Source organism: Trichechus manatus, unplaced genomic scaffold (assembly GCF_000243295.1).
Source record: "Trichechus manatus latirostris isolate Lorelei unplaced genomic scaffold, TriManLat1.0 scaffold00225, whole genome shotgun sequence".
In the NCBI taxonomy this organism is placed as follows: Eukaryota; Metazoa; Chordata; class Mammalia; order Sirenia; family Trichechidae; genus Trichechus; species Trichechus manatus.
The window spans coordinates 1,102,018-1,117,926 of NW_004444161.1; the positions used below are offsets into that span (position 1 = coordinate 1,102,018).

At 38.1% G+C, this 15,909-nt stretch overlaps 1 protein-coding gene across 1 annotated transcript in view; it reads left to right on the forward strand.

Moving 5' to 3' along the window:
• GALNTL6 (polypeptide N-acetylgalactosaminyltransferase like 6) overlaps window positions 1-15,909 on the forward strand; it is a 944,054-nt gene that overhangs the window by 849,861 nt on the left and 78,284 nt on the right. Inside the window, exon 8 of the mRNA XM_004388960.1 lies at window positions 1,377-1,484. Within this exon, the coding sequence (XP_004389017.1) occupies window positions 1,377-1,484 (108 nt within the window). The remainder of the gene's footprint in view (window positions 1-1,376; window positions 1,485-15,909) is intronic.

Consider the following 15,909-nt stretch of genomic DNA (forward strand, 5'->3'; position numbering starts at 1 on the left):
TCATAAAACAGCATGTGTGTTACTGTTACATGAGAAACTATCTGTTCTGTAAGCCTTCACCTGAAGTACAATAAAATATTAAAAAAAAAAAAAAAAAAAAAAACTATTGCCCTGAGATAATCTCTAAACCTTAAGCCAAAAATATCCCCTGAAGTCTTCTTAAAACCAAACAATAGTTTAGCTTAACTAGTAAAGAACGTCTGCCTTAAGCGTTGTGCTTTTTGAAGATCTATCTATATGGGATCAAATTGACAAGAGCAACTCAAAAGTTTACATAGGAAATTTAGGGGGTAGTGAGCTAATGTTAATGGGGGAGAAAAAACTCAGAAAAGGAGGGTGAGCATGGTTTTACAACTCGAAGAATGTAATCAATCAATGTCACTGAATTGTACACGTAGGAGTTGTTGAACTGGTGTCTGTTCTGCTGTGTATATCCTCAACAACAACAAAAATAAAATATGTTATAAAAAAGAGACAATGGAAGTAAGTGTAAGCTAAAACAAGCATTTCTCTTTCTTTCAATATTATACTTTAGAACAAGCTGTGTATCTCTTTTTAATCATTTTCTGGCAATTAAAGTAGCGGAATATTTAGCATATATGAAGACTGAATTTATGTTTTGATAGTTGCTCCTTTTATAGTAGGAAGTCTGTTATATAAACCATGATGAAGTATGTGTCTGAGTGGAGAGTCATGGTAAAATGTAACTGATTAATTTTTGTTACTATATATAAGTACAGCTTCTTAGCATGTACCTTGAGTATAATATTGCCTGAGTCCACATCCCTAACAATTATTATCTGTACCTAAGAAAAGATTGGTGGTGGGGAGAAATTAAGATGTAACTATGATTTAAAAGGTCTGCTTTACTGCAAGTTTCAGAATCTAAGTGTAACTTAAAATATGCTAAGTTTGTCTTCCTTAACTCATTCACCTATTTTAGAATTTCGATTTTTTACATTTCATATTTTTAATTGGAATTTTAAATTCTTAAATTTAAATTTGTTATTTCATCAAATGCTTTCACAGCAAGATTATCAAAACCAATATCTGTATTAAAAAAAGAAGATATCTAAACATTAAATAATGGCACAAGGCAATATTTGTGACAAAATCTTAGCAAAATCAAAAATCCCAACTTGATGTCTACAGAAATAAAATTTTACTGAACTAGTGTTTTGGTTCTATAGTTTTACGAATCTCGATTAAAATGTGATTTCCTTTCTTGGTTAGATATTTATAAAGAAAATTACTGATTTGAAGACATTTTAAGTATTTTTTTATGAATCTTGCTAATAATTCTTTTTTTATAGTCCATCTTTGGTCCTGAAATTCATGTTCTCTTTTGTAATATTTTTTAAATTTCCCATCCTTAGGTGTGGATGTGTGGAGGAGAAATGTTTGATGTTCCATGTTCTAGAGTCGGTCACATCTACAGGAAGTACGTCCCTTATAAAGTTCCATCTGGGACCAGCCTGGCAAGAGTAAGTAACTGGGGATCAGAATAGTTTGGCCTTGATACAGCTTTCCCTAGGCAGAGCAATCAGCCTCACACCTGGTAGGATCAAAGGTACAGTCTGACAGAAACACTTGACCAAAATAAACACTTCACCACCTACCATTCCATTTGGTAGGCTTTAGCACAGAGAGAATTCCCATATTTCTCAGGGGTTTTATTTCCATTCCTTAAGGAAGTATTAACTATTATGCTAATTCTTATTGTTTCAAAGTCATTTCACATACAGTATATATTCAATAATCTCCTACCTTCTGAAGTTGGTGTTCTTATCTTCATTTCGCAGACGAACAAACTGAGGCTTAGAAAGGTGGATTGTTCACACTCAGACAGGTGAAAAGCAGCAGAGTAGGAGCTTAAGCCCCATACTTCTGAACAGACGTCCAGTCCTTTCTCTCTGCATGGAGCATAAGGGGATCCATGATAAGTCAGATGGAGAAAGCAGTAAACAGAAGATGAGAGGAGGCGGCCAGCCAAACTCGGCCTTCTTTGTCCTTGTTACTAGGGCCAGCTTTGCCTGAAATGTTATTCCATCCTCGAAATTCCAAAATTGACCAAGTCTAAGTCTGTTTTTAGATATTGTTTTGATTGAAACCTTTCTCTTGGACCAGCTGCAAGGCAACTTTTCTCTTCTGCCTTTTACATTGTTTTCACTCGTGTCTGGAAAGCATTTACGTAGCTGCTGAGAACATAGTCACAATACCCTCTACAGACAATCCTGATCATTTCTCTAAGTTTTCCGTCTTATGTTCTTCGTGGTTGGGTCAATTTTATTCACCATAACATATACTTGCTACCACGCAGATGCCAAATCTATAAAAAGGATTTTTTTTTTTTTTTTAACCACATCTCTTTGAGCAATGCTGCCCCTAGGATTCCAATCTTGAATTATTTGTTTTGGTTTTTTCACTAGTAAGTCTGCGACATATATAACCATTTAACTGCTTTTATATAAAACTCAATAATCTCACATAACAAGCTTTTTAAAAAATCTAGTTTATCAGGATTCATGGGAATATCAATCCCACAAGCTTTTTATCTGTGTTCTTGGAAACCCTGGTGGCGTAGGGGTTAAGAGCTATGGCTGCTAACCAAAAGGTTGGCAGTTCAAATCCACCAGGTGCTCCTTGGAAACTCTATGCGGCAATTCTACTCTGTCTTATAGGGTTGCTAGGTGTCGGAATCCACTCAACAGCAATGGGTTTAGTTTTTTTCTTTTTTGTATTTGTTGCTCTACACCCAACCCCTAATACAATGCACGGCAGTCACTCAATAAATATTTGTTTGAAAGAATTAATTAATCCGGAAAAACTAAAATAATAAAATGCTATGAATCTTAAATTGTTACTAAAACTTAAGCATTTTATTGATGTGTAATAAAATTTTCATTTATAGTGATTATTTTGGGGGGAGACATCTTTACTCCTTTTCTGAGATATTTGTCAACAATGTTAATTTTTCTATAGCCACATCTCTAACCTCTATTACAGCAGTTAAAGTTTATAGTAATGCGCTTACATTAAATACACCTTGAAGGGAAATAGTCACATTATTCCTACCTCCTCAAAAATATAAATTAGACATAGTAACATTCTCCACTAAATAGATGTATTAACATACTATTTGAGGAAAAGAAACCAATCACAAAATCATCAAGTGATTAAAGAGCTACATCTTGGGTAAGGAAATTGGCTTAATTTAGTCTTAATATATACAATACATAATTTAAGCTTAAAACATATGAGTCTGGAACCTCATTCAGGAAAGCTACAGAAATACGCAAAAATGATTGAAGAGTTTTGAGTACATATCACAAATCAGCCATGTGGATATAATAAATCATATTCAGTTTAAATACCCCGAAGATAATGATGCTCTGTCATTTATCTACTTTCGCTTACTCATATGTCCCCAGCTTGTGCCCTAACCTGAATCATCCGTTTGCTAGATGGATGGTGTGTGTGCTTGGTTTGTGTCAAGAGCAGAGAGTAAAAGTCAGGGGGAAAAAGTTGTGCTGATCCAAAAGAGTGTATTTTCAAAAACTAAAACTGTTCAAACATTTTCAAGAAGGGAATTAAGTATTTTTTCAAGGATTGTCAAATATAGGGAAACTAGGGTTGACACATAAAACTTCCAGGCGAGAAGTATTTATTCAAATGAAAAAAAAAAACCCATAATTCTGAATTGTAATCTTTTCCATTTAAATTTTACTTGAGGGCTCATTTTTTTTAAACTGCTGGAGCAATCAGAGAGTTGTAAATATTGAAACTCAGCTGTCACTCTAAGGAACACTTTAGGATTTTTTAAATAAAAAAGTATATTAAAATGAAAAACAATTCTGATATTTTGTGAGAGAACCCCACTACCTTGCTACTCCCTACATTATTACTAAATCATCAAAAATGATGAGAGACTTTAAAGATGCTACAGATGCAGGACTATACCTGCTTGGTAGGTAGTCAGTCTTCCCAGCCTCATTTGGAAATGAAGATGAAGATACAGACTTGCCTCCAAGAGCTTCTTTTCTTTTTGACAAAGATGGCTTAATGCTTTGAAAACGTGTGTCTTTCATTTACATACATATGTAAATTAAAAATCCCAATAAACTCTCAAAAACACAGACACACACAAAGGTATGAACAGCCTACAATCCTCTAAACAGTATACCAGTGTGTACTGTTGACATTAAGTTCAAATTATTAGTTCTTCAGTAGCTTCTATTTACCTAGCATTGCAATCTGTTTGGAAGAGGCAAAATATGCATAAACGAAACTATTAGAGGACAATCCAAGACAACAAATTATTGTTCAAATGCATTTTGAAGATATGCATGTATCTTTAAAATATATCTAAAGGGAGGGGGACATGGTACCATAGCTGTGAACTTCTTCAGTCCTCACAAGCTAAAAGAATGGAAGACAGAAGAATTGATGCGTTCAAACTGTGGTGTTGGTGATGAATGTTGAATACACCATGGACTGCCACAAGAACAAACACATCCATTTTAGGAGAAATACAACCTGAATGCACCCTGGAAGCAAGGATGGTGAGACTTCAGCTCATTTACTTTAGGCACACCGTCAGTAAGAACAATAGCTGGAAAGGACATCATGTTTGGTAAAGCAGAGGGTTAGCAAAACCAAGGGAAATCCTCCATTAGTTGGATTGACACAATAGCTACAATAATGTACCAAAACATACCAATGATCATGAAGATGGCACAGGGCCAGACAACGTTTTGTTCTGTTATACATAAGATTGCCGTGAGTCGAAGCCAACTCAACAGCAATTAACAACATCATCAGGAATACCTCAATTAAATTAATAAGTTTCATAAAACTGTGGTTCCCAAATCCATGACCAGTGACCTGAGTCAGTTCCTGGACAAATTTGTACCCAGCCTTAGTGAACGGAGAAAAATAAGAATCATAAAGCTAAATTATTCAATTTAATAAAGTGTCCTTCATATGGTGCTTACAGACTTTTCATGACAGTATAGAAATAAAAGACATTAGTTTTGTTAATATCCTTATTTGGAAAAATAAAATCACCCATGCTAAGTCTGTCTTGGAAGAAGTACAGCCAGAGTGCTCCTTGGAAGCGAGGATGGTGAGACTTCATGTCACGTACCTTGGACATGTTATTAGGAGGGACCAGTCCCTAGAGGAGGACATCATGCTTGGTAAAGTAGAAGGTCAGTGAAAAAGAGGAAGACCCTCAACAAGATGGATTGACACAGTGGCTGCAACAATGGGCTCAAACATAGCAAGACTGTGAGGATGGCGCAGGACCAAACAGTATTTCGTTCTGTTATACATAGCGTCACTATGAGTCAGAAATGATTCGACGGCACCTAACAACAACAACATCTCAGCTCACAAAATGCAAAAATCTAGGACACAGTAGCTTACAATTCAGCTTCATCTGGGAATCAGAGTATTCACTTGTCATTGAAGAGCCTAGATATTTTTACTGGGTCTGCTCAGGATCTAATGTCAGTATATGGGAGTACAGTTGGGGTGCCTTTTCCCCAAGGACAAACAGACAGTGGCCCCTGAGGGAAGGGATGCTCATCCCTAGAGCTGTAGGGAGACTAGAGAGGCACCGGGGTTGTGGTGACAGTCACGCCTTCTCTGGGGTGGCCCTGACTCTCCTTCATCCCGAAGGAGTGAGCAGCTCCTCAGTGAAATACCTTTCAGGGAGCCTTTTGAGCTGAGCGATGCTTTGCACAGCCAGAGGTGGCTGGGTGGCAAATGGGAGAAGGACTTTCAAAGAAAGCCCTTTCGTTCAGACAGATTGGTATAAGAGTCAAGCATTCTGCCAAAGGAGAACTCCCAGACTCCGGTTAATACCACTGTGTTTGGGGGTCAATCAAAGCCACTGCATCAGAGACAGGTGGTTCAACCAAGGACACGATGGAGATGGTTAAGCCTAAGTTCTCATGGGAGCAACTTGGCCCATAAGGGTTCCCCAGGAGGGTCACCACACCAGCAGAGAGCAGCCCTGCAGGCTGTAGGTGGGGCATTCATGGAAGTACATACAGCTCACCTCCCTAGTGCCAAGGAGAGGACACCATAGGAGACAAAGTTGGAACTGACCCTTACCCTAAGTCTGTACCATGCTGGAGAATGCAAATCAGGGGACTGCATTTGTCTGTGTTTTACTTCCAGCATAGTAACGGTAACTGTTTTCTTATTTCATCTTACATTTTGCGGCCATGGTTTATGAAGATGGAAGAATTTAGATTTTTCGAAGTTTCACGATAGGAGTTCAAACCAAAGAAGTCATATCTGATGAAAGTTAAATTCCACAGGATGTCCTAGAGTACTTGAAAATGTAACTATGTTAAAAGAGAATAGAGTTTAGACATCAATGAGTAGACTGAGCTTGTGAACCAAGTTCCAACTGTCCAAAACCAGGCTTTTAACTGTTCTGCCATAATACAATAACAGCAGGGGCATGGGAATGAGCAAAGTATCAGGTAGGAGTAAGCAGGCATGGAGAGTGATGAACCATTGTGTTTGAGACCTATGGAGTTAGACCGTGACTGTTCTTGGATGCAGACTTTGAAGGACCCTATATGCACACCATGGTGTACAGTCTTCTTATAGACCGTGGGGAGACACTGATGGCTTTTGAACAGGAAGTGTCAGGATAAAAACAGAAGGGGCAAAATGGAAAGATCAACTGACAAGTAAACATTAAAGGGGAGAAAGACTAAAGGAAGTAACATTTTGAATGCAAGAAGCATTTGTAAAGAAATTTAGTAAAAGATTTTTATTGATTTGCTACACTAAGCAAGGAAGGAGAGGTCAGATGTGACTGTGAGGTTTCCATCATGACATTTGAGAGAGAACAGCATCAGTACAAAAATAGGGAGGAGAGGAAGATGCTGAGATTGGTTCTAGACAAGGTGGGTTATAAGTGACCACCTTTACATGGGCTCAGAGAGAGTCAGGTGGGGGGAAGATACCTGTAGATATTCTGTCCAGAATTCTGAGAACCAACAAAAACTTTTGCCAGATTTTCTTTATGAATAAATTTTGATTCATTCCTTTAAAAAAAATTATTCTGCCAAGCACTGTGCTAGGTCCTGGACTTACACATGATGAGCAAGATAAACACAAACTCTACCTTCTCAGAGCTGTCAGTCCTGACTATGGCCGTGGGACAGGGGTCCACGAGTGCAGGAATTTATATATAGCAATGCCAAACGGAATTAATTCAGGACATCTCAAGGCTGAGAGAAGGGTTAAATAAAAATAATCAGACTCACTATGGAATGAGAACTGTATCCTACATATTTATTTATAAACAATTTTATATAGATTTTAATGTTATAATTGGGATTATGATTTTAACAGAAGAGGAAGTATATCTTACATACAATACCAAACCAAACCTCTTGCCTTGTGTGGATTCTGACTCATAGTGACCCTATACATAGCATTATTTAATATAAATAATAATATGTTCTATATTAACAAGTTGGAGCCCTGGTGGCACAGTGGTTAAGAGCTCAGCTTCTAACCAAAAGGTCGGCAGTTTGAATCCACCAGCTGCTCCTTGGAAACCCTAGGGGGCAGTTCTTCTCCGTCCTACAGGGTTGCTACGAGTTGGAATTGACTTGAGGGCAATGGGTTGTTGTTGTTTTATATTAACAAATCATGTTTAATGGTCCGGAAGGCTACAATGTGATCTACATACAAATTACACATGTTTTTGACTATACAGATTTACTAAGGGTTTCTTAGTAGAATGTTTCCCTATAGTGCTTAGACTTTCAGGGCATAAAGTTAGATCCGAGGTGTGAGGGAGAAGGGCAGTTTTGCCTCTATCCACTGTGAAATGACTTCTTACCATATTTCCCAGGACGCCTTTCTTCCAGTGCCACATCCCTGGCGACATCCAGCTCTGTTGACTCCATAGATCATCTCAGACACTTGAAAGTGATGAGGTTGTGGGGAGGTAGACAGAGGAGGAGGAGTGTTTCATTGTAGAAGCCAGACCTCCCCAAGTCAATTAATGAATGCTTCTCTATTGTTAACCATGGTGTCAGCTATCCCTGTCTGAAACAGTAGAAAAGGAAAAGCACAACATCTGACATACGCAGCTCGCCCTTGCTCATGTCAGAAAAATATATCAGTTGGAGGAAAAGCATTAGCAAGACCAAAATGACTACTTTGGTATCTGAAAATAAAATCGCCAACAAGGCTGTAAAGTATGGTGATGAATGGGAAATCTACACTCCCACAAATTGGCCTTTCTCCCCAATGACTATAAATCCACCTATACTCATAAAGCTGCCCAGCAAATAAGAGCTGTTGCATGACAACTTTAGATATCAACAGAAGCCAGCACTTCCTTCCACTGCTCTTAAAACTATAGGGTTCAGATGTTTTATCGGAAACTATCATTGAGTTCAGGAACATGGTGGTCTATCATAAGCTTTCTCCCAAAAAGCAGAGAATGATGAATACTGCTCCAAAGACTCAGCCTGCATCAATGTCTAGGCCTTCTGTGCAGAAGCAATCCTTCTGAAAACAATGACAGTCTCAAATTCTTCCTTATAATACAATAAAAAGGGCAATAAAGATGTCCAATATTTGTGGCAAGAACTAAAGATGATTCACATACTACAATTTTGTATTTTTTCTCTACTCTTTTGGCTGTATTTTAGAATATAATACCTTCTATTTAGATGGAGCTTTTTATTTAAGAAATTCAGGTATCTGCCATAAATACTATTTCATTCTTCTCCATGATATCCTCCCAAAAAATTTAATCATAAATTTATCATGTGACAATAATGATTTGATAAATCATTAAAATACAAGTCTACTGCAAGCTATGATGATAAATGTCATCTTTAGCCTCCAAGAAGGTGTAGACTGAGATAAAGTCTATCAATAAATATTTATTAAGTGCTTACTGTGATGCAGTAGTTAAGTGCTACAGCTGCTAACCAAAAGGTCAGCAGTTTGAATCCACCAGGCGCTCCTTGGAAACTCTACAGGACAGTTCTACTCTGTGCTATAGGATCGCTCCGAGTCAGAATTGACTCGACGGCAGCAGGTTTACGTGCCAGGCAGAAATGCATATGGCATACTATGTATCCTAAGCCAACAGTATTGGACGTTTCCAATTATATCAACCCAACCGTTTGTAACGTTACCTCACAGTGGGACATTCCCCCACAATGGAGGTAAGTTTGTGGTCTGCAACACTGGTTTAAAAAAAAAAAGTTGGCATCGAATCAATTTCGACTCATAGTATCCCATGTGTGTCAGGGTACAACTGAGTTCCTCAGATTTTCAATGGCTGACTTATCATTTTCTTCTGAGGCACCTCTTCTGGACTCAAACCTCCAACCTTTCAGTTAGCAGCCAAGCACATTAACTGCACCACCCAGGGACTCTAGAGGGACAGTCTCCTGCTGTCCGTGAGACAAAGACAACAACGTCATTTTAAAACTCAACAACTTCCCACAAAACTTCTCAAAATAGCTCCTGAGTTTCTTTCTATCTTTCTGCTCTACACAATTTTTGTCCAAAAACTTTCACTGATGTTGCCTTCTCAACATGAAGGCTTTTGCTCAGTTACTTTGTTTCGAATATTCCTTGGTGCTGTCGTTAGTTTGACCTCAGCAATGACTTATGAATCAATTATCTGATGCTTTCTAGTGTACAAAACAGAGCTGGTAATTGATGCAGGCACTCCCAAGCTATAGATTTTAATGTTATAATTGGGGTTATGATTTTAATAGAAGAGAAAGTATATCTTATATATAACATATAGCATTAAAACCAAAACAAAAGCTTTTGTCCCCATCAAGTTGATTCCGACTCATAGCAGCCCTATCGGATCACTTAATATAAATAATAATATGTTTTATATTAATAAATTATGTTTAATGATCCTGAAAGCAACAACAGCATTTACAATAGCATTTCTTGGGCTATCCAGTGAGGACCAACAATTTACATTAGTTTTCTGTTAAGCACGCTGGAAGGTTTTATAGAGTAAACGTAATACTTAAATGGCCATGCTAGAGAATACATATGATAATTAGCTGCCATCTTTAACCATGACTTTTGTCATTCAAAAAGAAATTAAAATGGGATTTGTTTTCTATTTCTTATAGTACCTTTTCCAGTCTGTTTTTGGTTACTCCTTCCCCTACCTGGATCACCTTAGCGCTTTATGTTGTTATTGAACATTTATATAGATTACTTTTTTCTCAAAGCACTTGAGAAACAAAAGACATGGTGAGCTTTATTTGTGGGCTGGGGGAATCATAACTGTGTATTAATCATTACCCTCATTAAGACTGAACATTTTCCTGAATTCGCGACACCACTGGAGTCTCAGAAAGGAGAAAGCTTGCTTAGACAACATAGCTCCCTGCTGCTGCAAAATTAAGCTACTGAAATTCAAGCAAATTAAAATATTTTAGCAAGCCATCATGTCAATAACCAAAAATGCAACTCTTGCAAGGGGGAGCCAGGCTGGCCGCTTTATAAGTCTGCCTTCTGGGACTCCAATCAGATGATGAAGGCGCAGGAGCGCCTGGAGAGGAGGACTCATTTTGTGGAATTAGCTTCTTTCCAGGAGATGTGTAAATGCACAGTGACACTGTGCTTGAGGCCTCTGCTATTTTATTTCCATTTTAATAACCCTTGTTTCTAATAGTTTATTAGTTCATGGCAGGAAGTCCATTTCCAACTCCAATTCTCACCCAAGTATATCTCCTTTTTGGTACCATTTGAGGTGGAGATAATAATTTCACTCAATGTTTTATAAGCTGAGAAATGGCCAAAGACCAACAGCAGATTTGTGGTATCTGGTTGTTTTTGATGTTCTAACTCTGAAAACGGATTATAGGAATGAAATTTCACAGATTATCTAAACTTTGCACATATAATTTCCTGCCTAAGAACCCTGCAATTAAAAACAGAGGGATTTCTTTCCTCCCTCTTTTGAAAGTATGGAGATTAAAACAGGATCCACTAATAACAAATGGATGAATATAACACCATAGAGTTTAACCACAGCTTGTTTGAATGGTTGCTGGAGATGTTCTCGTGAGGAAACAAAACACTTGATACTCCATTGGCTGACGGTTAGAAAATGCTGGTTGTGACTTACAAAAAATAGCAAATGGAATAATAATCACCTACAAATAAGGTCACACTTTTAAACCAAAATTGTGATGGCATGGGACACCATTGGCATGACTGCCAAAAATATACACTCTTCAGATTGTCCACAGCTATCTCTAGACAGCTCCAAAAGGTTCCCTCACATGTGTTCATGTAACTGTCTCTCAGATACAGTATCCAGTATGCACAACCCCTTTGCTTATCTTTCTCTTGCCCCCACTTGCTTCTGTCTCTTGTCTCTGAAGCCACTGGAGAAGCCATATTACCATCACTACTCACAATAAGAACATCAACTTCCAGCTCATGGTGCTATCTCAGGAGGAACCAACACTTCAATCCTCAAAGTAACCAAACTTCACTGGGTCCTGGGTAGATTTAGGGAGGATAGTCATCTCCTAGCTGCACACCATAAGCATTCACTTAGACACAGAAAACCTCTATTTACGTGATCTCTCTTCAACAGTTCCAACAGCTACTGGTTATCCCCACTTGCCCAGAATTTCAACACAGCAGTCATGGAAAATAATTACATCATATTTTGGTTTTCAATTTTAGCCAAAGAACTCAAATACATTCTTCAGGGATGAATAAGTCATGAATAAGTGATAGTCCCAAGGTGAGGCTATCATTTTATTTTTTGCTTCCAAGGCTAGGTCATGAAAGGCATTGCAGCTTCCACCTTCGTCCCTTAGATAGCTTTCTTTGGGGAAAGCCAGCTATCATGTTGTGGAAAAACTCAAGCATCCCTATAAAGAGACTTACATGTTAGAGGGAGGGAGAGAGGGACTGAGTCCTCCTGTCAATAGCAGGCACTCATTTTTCAGATCTGTGAGTGAAGAATATTCTCCAGCCCCAGTCAAGGCTTAAGGTGACTGCATCCTCAGCCAAAATCTTACTGAATTTCATGAGAAATCCAAGCCAAATAGCCTATCCAAACCACTCCCAAATTCCTGACCCACAAAAACTGTGGAAGATTATAAAGTTTTATTATTGTTTTAAGCCACTTGGCTTAAGGTAATTTGTTATGCATCAATACATAACTACAGATTCAACTGTGGCTGCTTCATCAGCAAGATTCAGTTTATCTTGAAGAACTTGATTACCTCAGGTGTCATATTTGAAGCTTAAAAATCAGGCAAGCTAATTCCAAAATTCATCAAGAAAACCAAAGAGTCTAGAACAGCCAAAATAGCCTCGAAAAATAAGAAAAAAATTGGAGGACTTACACTACCTGATTTCAAGAAATCAAAAAACTATGATAATTAAGAAAGTAGGTATTGATGAGAAAGGGATCAAAGGAAGAGAATATAGAGTCTAGAAATGCACTCACACATATGGTCAATTGATTTTCAGCAAAGGTACAAAGGCATTACAGTGGGGAAAGGATTCTTTTTTTCAGCAAATGGTGCTAGAACTATTTGATATCCTTATTCAAAAAATAAATAAATTCAATCAATACCTTGCACCATTTAAAAGAGTAACTCAAAATGGATTATGGACCTAAACATAAAGCCTAAAACTATAATATTTCTTGGAGGGAGAGGGAGAAGAGAAAATTTTTTGTGACCTAATATGAGGCAAATATTCTTTAGATATTACACCAAAGACACTACCCCTAGAAGAAAAAATTGACAAGTTGGACTTTATCAAAATTCACACTTCTGGTCTTTAAAAGGCACTATTAATAAAATAAAAAGACAAGACACAAACTGGGTGTGATGGTTAAGATTGTGTGTCAACTTGGCTAGGCCATGATTCTCAGTGTTTTAGCAGTCGTATAATGTCGTGATCACGTCCCTATTGAAATACGATATGTGATCACTCCCATGATGGAATATGCTGAGTGCTACTGGTGGGGACGGGGCCTGTGGCAGCTCACCACCCCATCAGCTTCATCTCTCTGCTTTCCACTGGTTATTTTTCCGCCTGCTCACCTTGCCAATGTTTTTGGCTTGTTCCAGACTCAACAGCTGCCTCTTGTTGTCTCACCTCCGGTTCTTGGGACTTGAGCTAGCACCTTACCTCTTAATCTTAGAATTCATCAATCTTCACGGCCTGTGAGCAAGAGTCCAGTTCCCCAACCTGTTGATCTTGGGTTCACCAGCCCCTGCAGTTAGGTGAATCAGGAGAAACCTTGCCGTCTTGTCTGCTGATCTTGGAATTCATTGACCTTCACAGCCCGTGAGAAGGAGTCCCTCTCAGACCTGCCAACCTTGGGTTCACCAGCTTCTGTGGCTCCATAAATTGGGAGAGGCCTCCACCCTGATCAATGGACTTGGGATGTTTTAGCTTCTACAATTGCGTGAGCTGTTTCCTTGATATAAATCTCTCTATATATATATACTTATACGCTTTACTGGTTTTGCTTCTCTAGAGAACCCAGCCTAAGACACTGGGAGAAATTATTTGAAAATTACATCTCTGCCAAAGACTTGTATCCAGAATATATAAAGAACTCTCAAAATTCAATAATAAGAAAACAAGCAACTTAACTTTAAAAATGAACATAAAGTTTTGTGCAGATATTTCATCAAAGAAGGTATACAAAGATGGTAAACGCATACACAAAAAGGTGCTTGACATTATTAGTCATTAGGGAAATGTAAATTGAAACCACCACACACTTTTGTAGTGGCCAGAATTAAAAAAGACTGACCAAGTATTAGTGAGGTTATAGAAGAGTTAGAACACTCATATGCTTTGGATGGGAATATAAAATGGTACAACCACTTTGGAAAATCATGTAGCAGTTTCTCAAAAATTTAAACATATACCTAACATATGACCCAAACATTCCACTTGCAGCTATTTACACATGAGAAATAAAAGCAAATGTCTAAAAAAGACTTGTATAAGACTATTCATAGTAGCTTTATGTGTAATAGTCAACAGCTGGAAACAACCCAAATGTCCATCAACAGACAAATGGATAAATAAATGTGGTATATCCATACAATGGAATACAATAAAAAGGAATACATGGAACAATACGGATGAACTGTAAAATAATTATGCTGAGCAAGAGAGCCAGACAAGAAGAGCATATATTGTACAATTCTATTTACAGAAGATTCTAGAAAGTACAAACTAAACTATAATGACAAAAAGTAAATCAGTGATTGTCTGTGGATGATAAGGGCACCACAGAAAGGAGATAGAGATAGGGATTACAAATGAGGAAACATTCGGAGGAGATAGATATATTCATTATCTTGATTGTGCCTACGGTTTCATGAATGCATATTTCCAAATGTACCAAATTGTACACTTTAAATATGAGTAGCTTATTGTATATCAATTAATCCTCAGTAAAGCTCACAACTGGACCAATAAGCAACATCATGATAAATGGAGAAAAGATTGAAGTTGTCAAGGATTTCATTTTACTTGGATCCACAATCAACACCCATGGAAATAGCAGTCAAGAAATCAAAAGACCCATTGCATTGGGCAAATGTGCTGCAAAAGACCTCTGATATTACCTTAAACATATTACCTTAAAGACTAAGGTGCACCTGACCCAAGCCATGGTATTTTCAATTGCCTCATATGCATGCGAAGGCTGGACAATGAATAAGGAAGACCAAAGAAGAATTGACGCCTTTGAATTGTGGTGTTGGTGAAGAATAGTGAATATACCATGGACTGCCAAAAGAACAAACAAATCTGTCTTGGAAGAAGTACAACCAGAATGCTGCTTAGAAGCAAGGATGGTGAAACTACCAAGAAGGACATCGTGCTTGATAAAGTAGAGGGTCAGCAAAAAAGAGGAAGACCCTCAACGAGATGGATTGATACAGTGGCTGCAACAGTGGGCTCAAGCATAACAACAATTGTGAGGGTGGCACAGGACCAGGCAGTGTTTCCTTCTGTGGTACACAGGGTCACTATGAGTCGGGACCGACTCGAAGGCACCTAACAACAACAGCAAAGCTATTTTTAAAATTAGCTTTACATACATTTTTAAATAAGATAATGTGGTTAAATGATGGGAGGTGGGGTGAGATTATTTGTTATATATCTAAAGGCCACATTGAATGCTATCATAAATGCTACAATAAATATCCAAAATAGTCAGCCCAAAGGTAAAATAGAGATGTAAAATCAAACGAAAAGCTAGCCCTTGCTCAAGACAGCAGAGAGCCCTTGCTCACGCAGCCTTGGGGAAGAAGGGAAAGGAAACAGCCTGTCAGAGAAGCCTGCCTTTTTAGGACTGGATTAGCCAGCTCTCCTTATGCTGAGGCTTCCCACTGACTTCAAAGCAGTCTTCAGATCAGAGAAAAGCAGAGCTCTGCTGAATAATTGCAGTGGGGTTGAGGCTCTCATAAAGAGATTCTCCTTTGAGCCGTATCCATGATGACATTATCAATAATAAGAGGCCTTTGGGGTGGGACTCCTGAGATATTAAAGCACTGTTAAGCTTCAAAGAGGAGAAAAGAAGTACATTCAAATCAGAGCAGAATTTTTAAAGTCCTGGGATTGTGACGCAATTCCTCACTGTAGGAGTGACTTCGACAAATAAGAGACTGTTTTTGTGTGCCGTCGGCTTTGCTAGCTAACACCAATTTCTGGGAAAAGGCACCCCCAAAAAAATATAGCTGAAAAAAAAGAGAAATCTATTACTAAGCCCACTAGAATACAGGAGCTTAATATTGACACAGCCAAGTGTGCAGATTGGGGTCCCGCCGGTGTACATGTAGCGACTGTGCCCTGCAAATAGAAATAAAAACA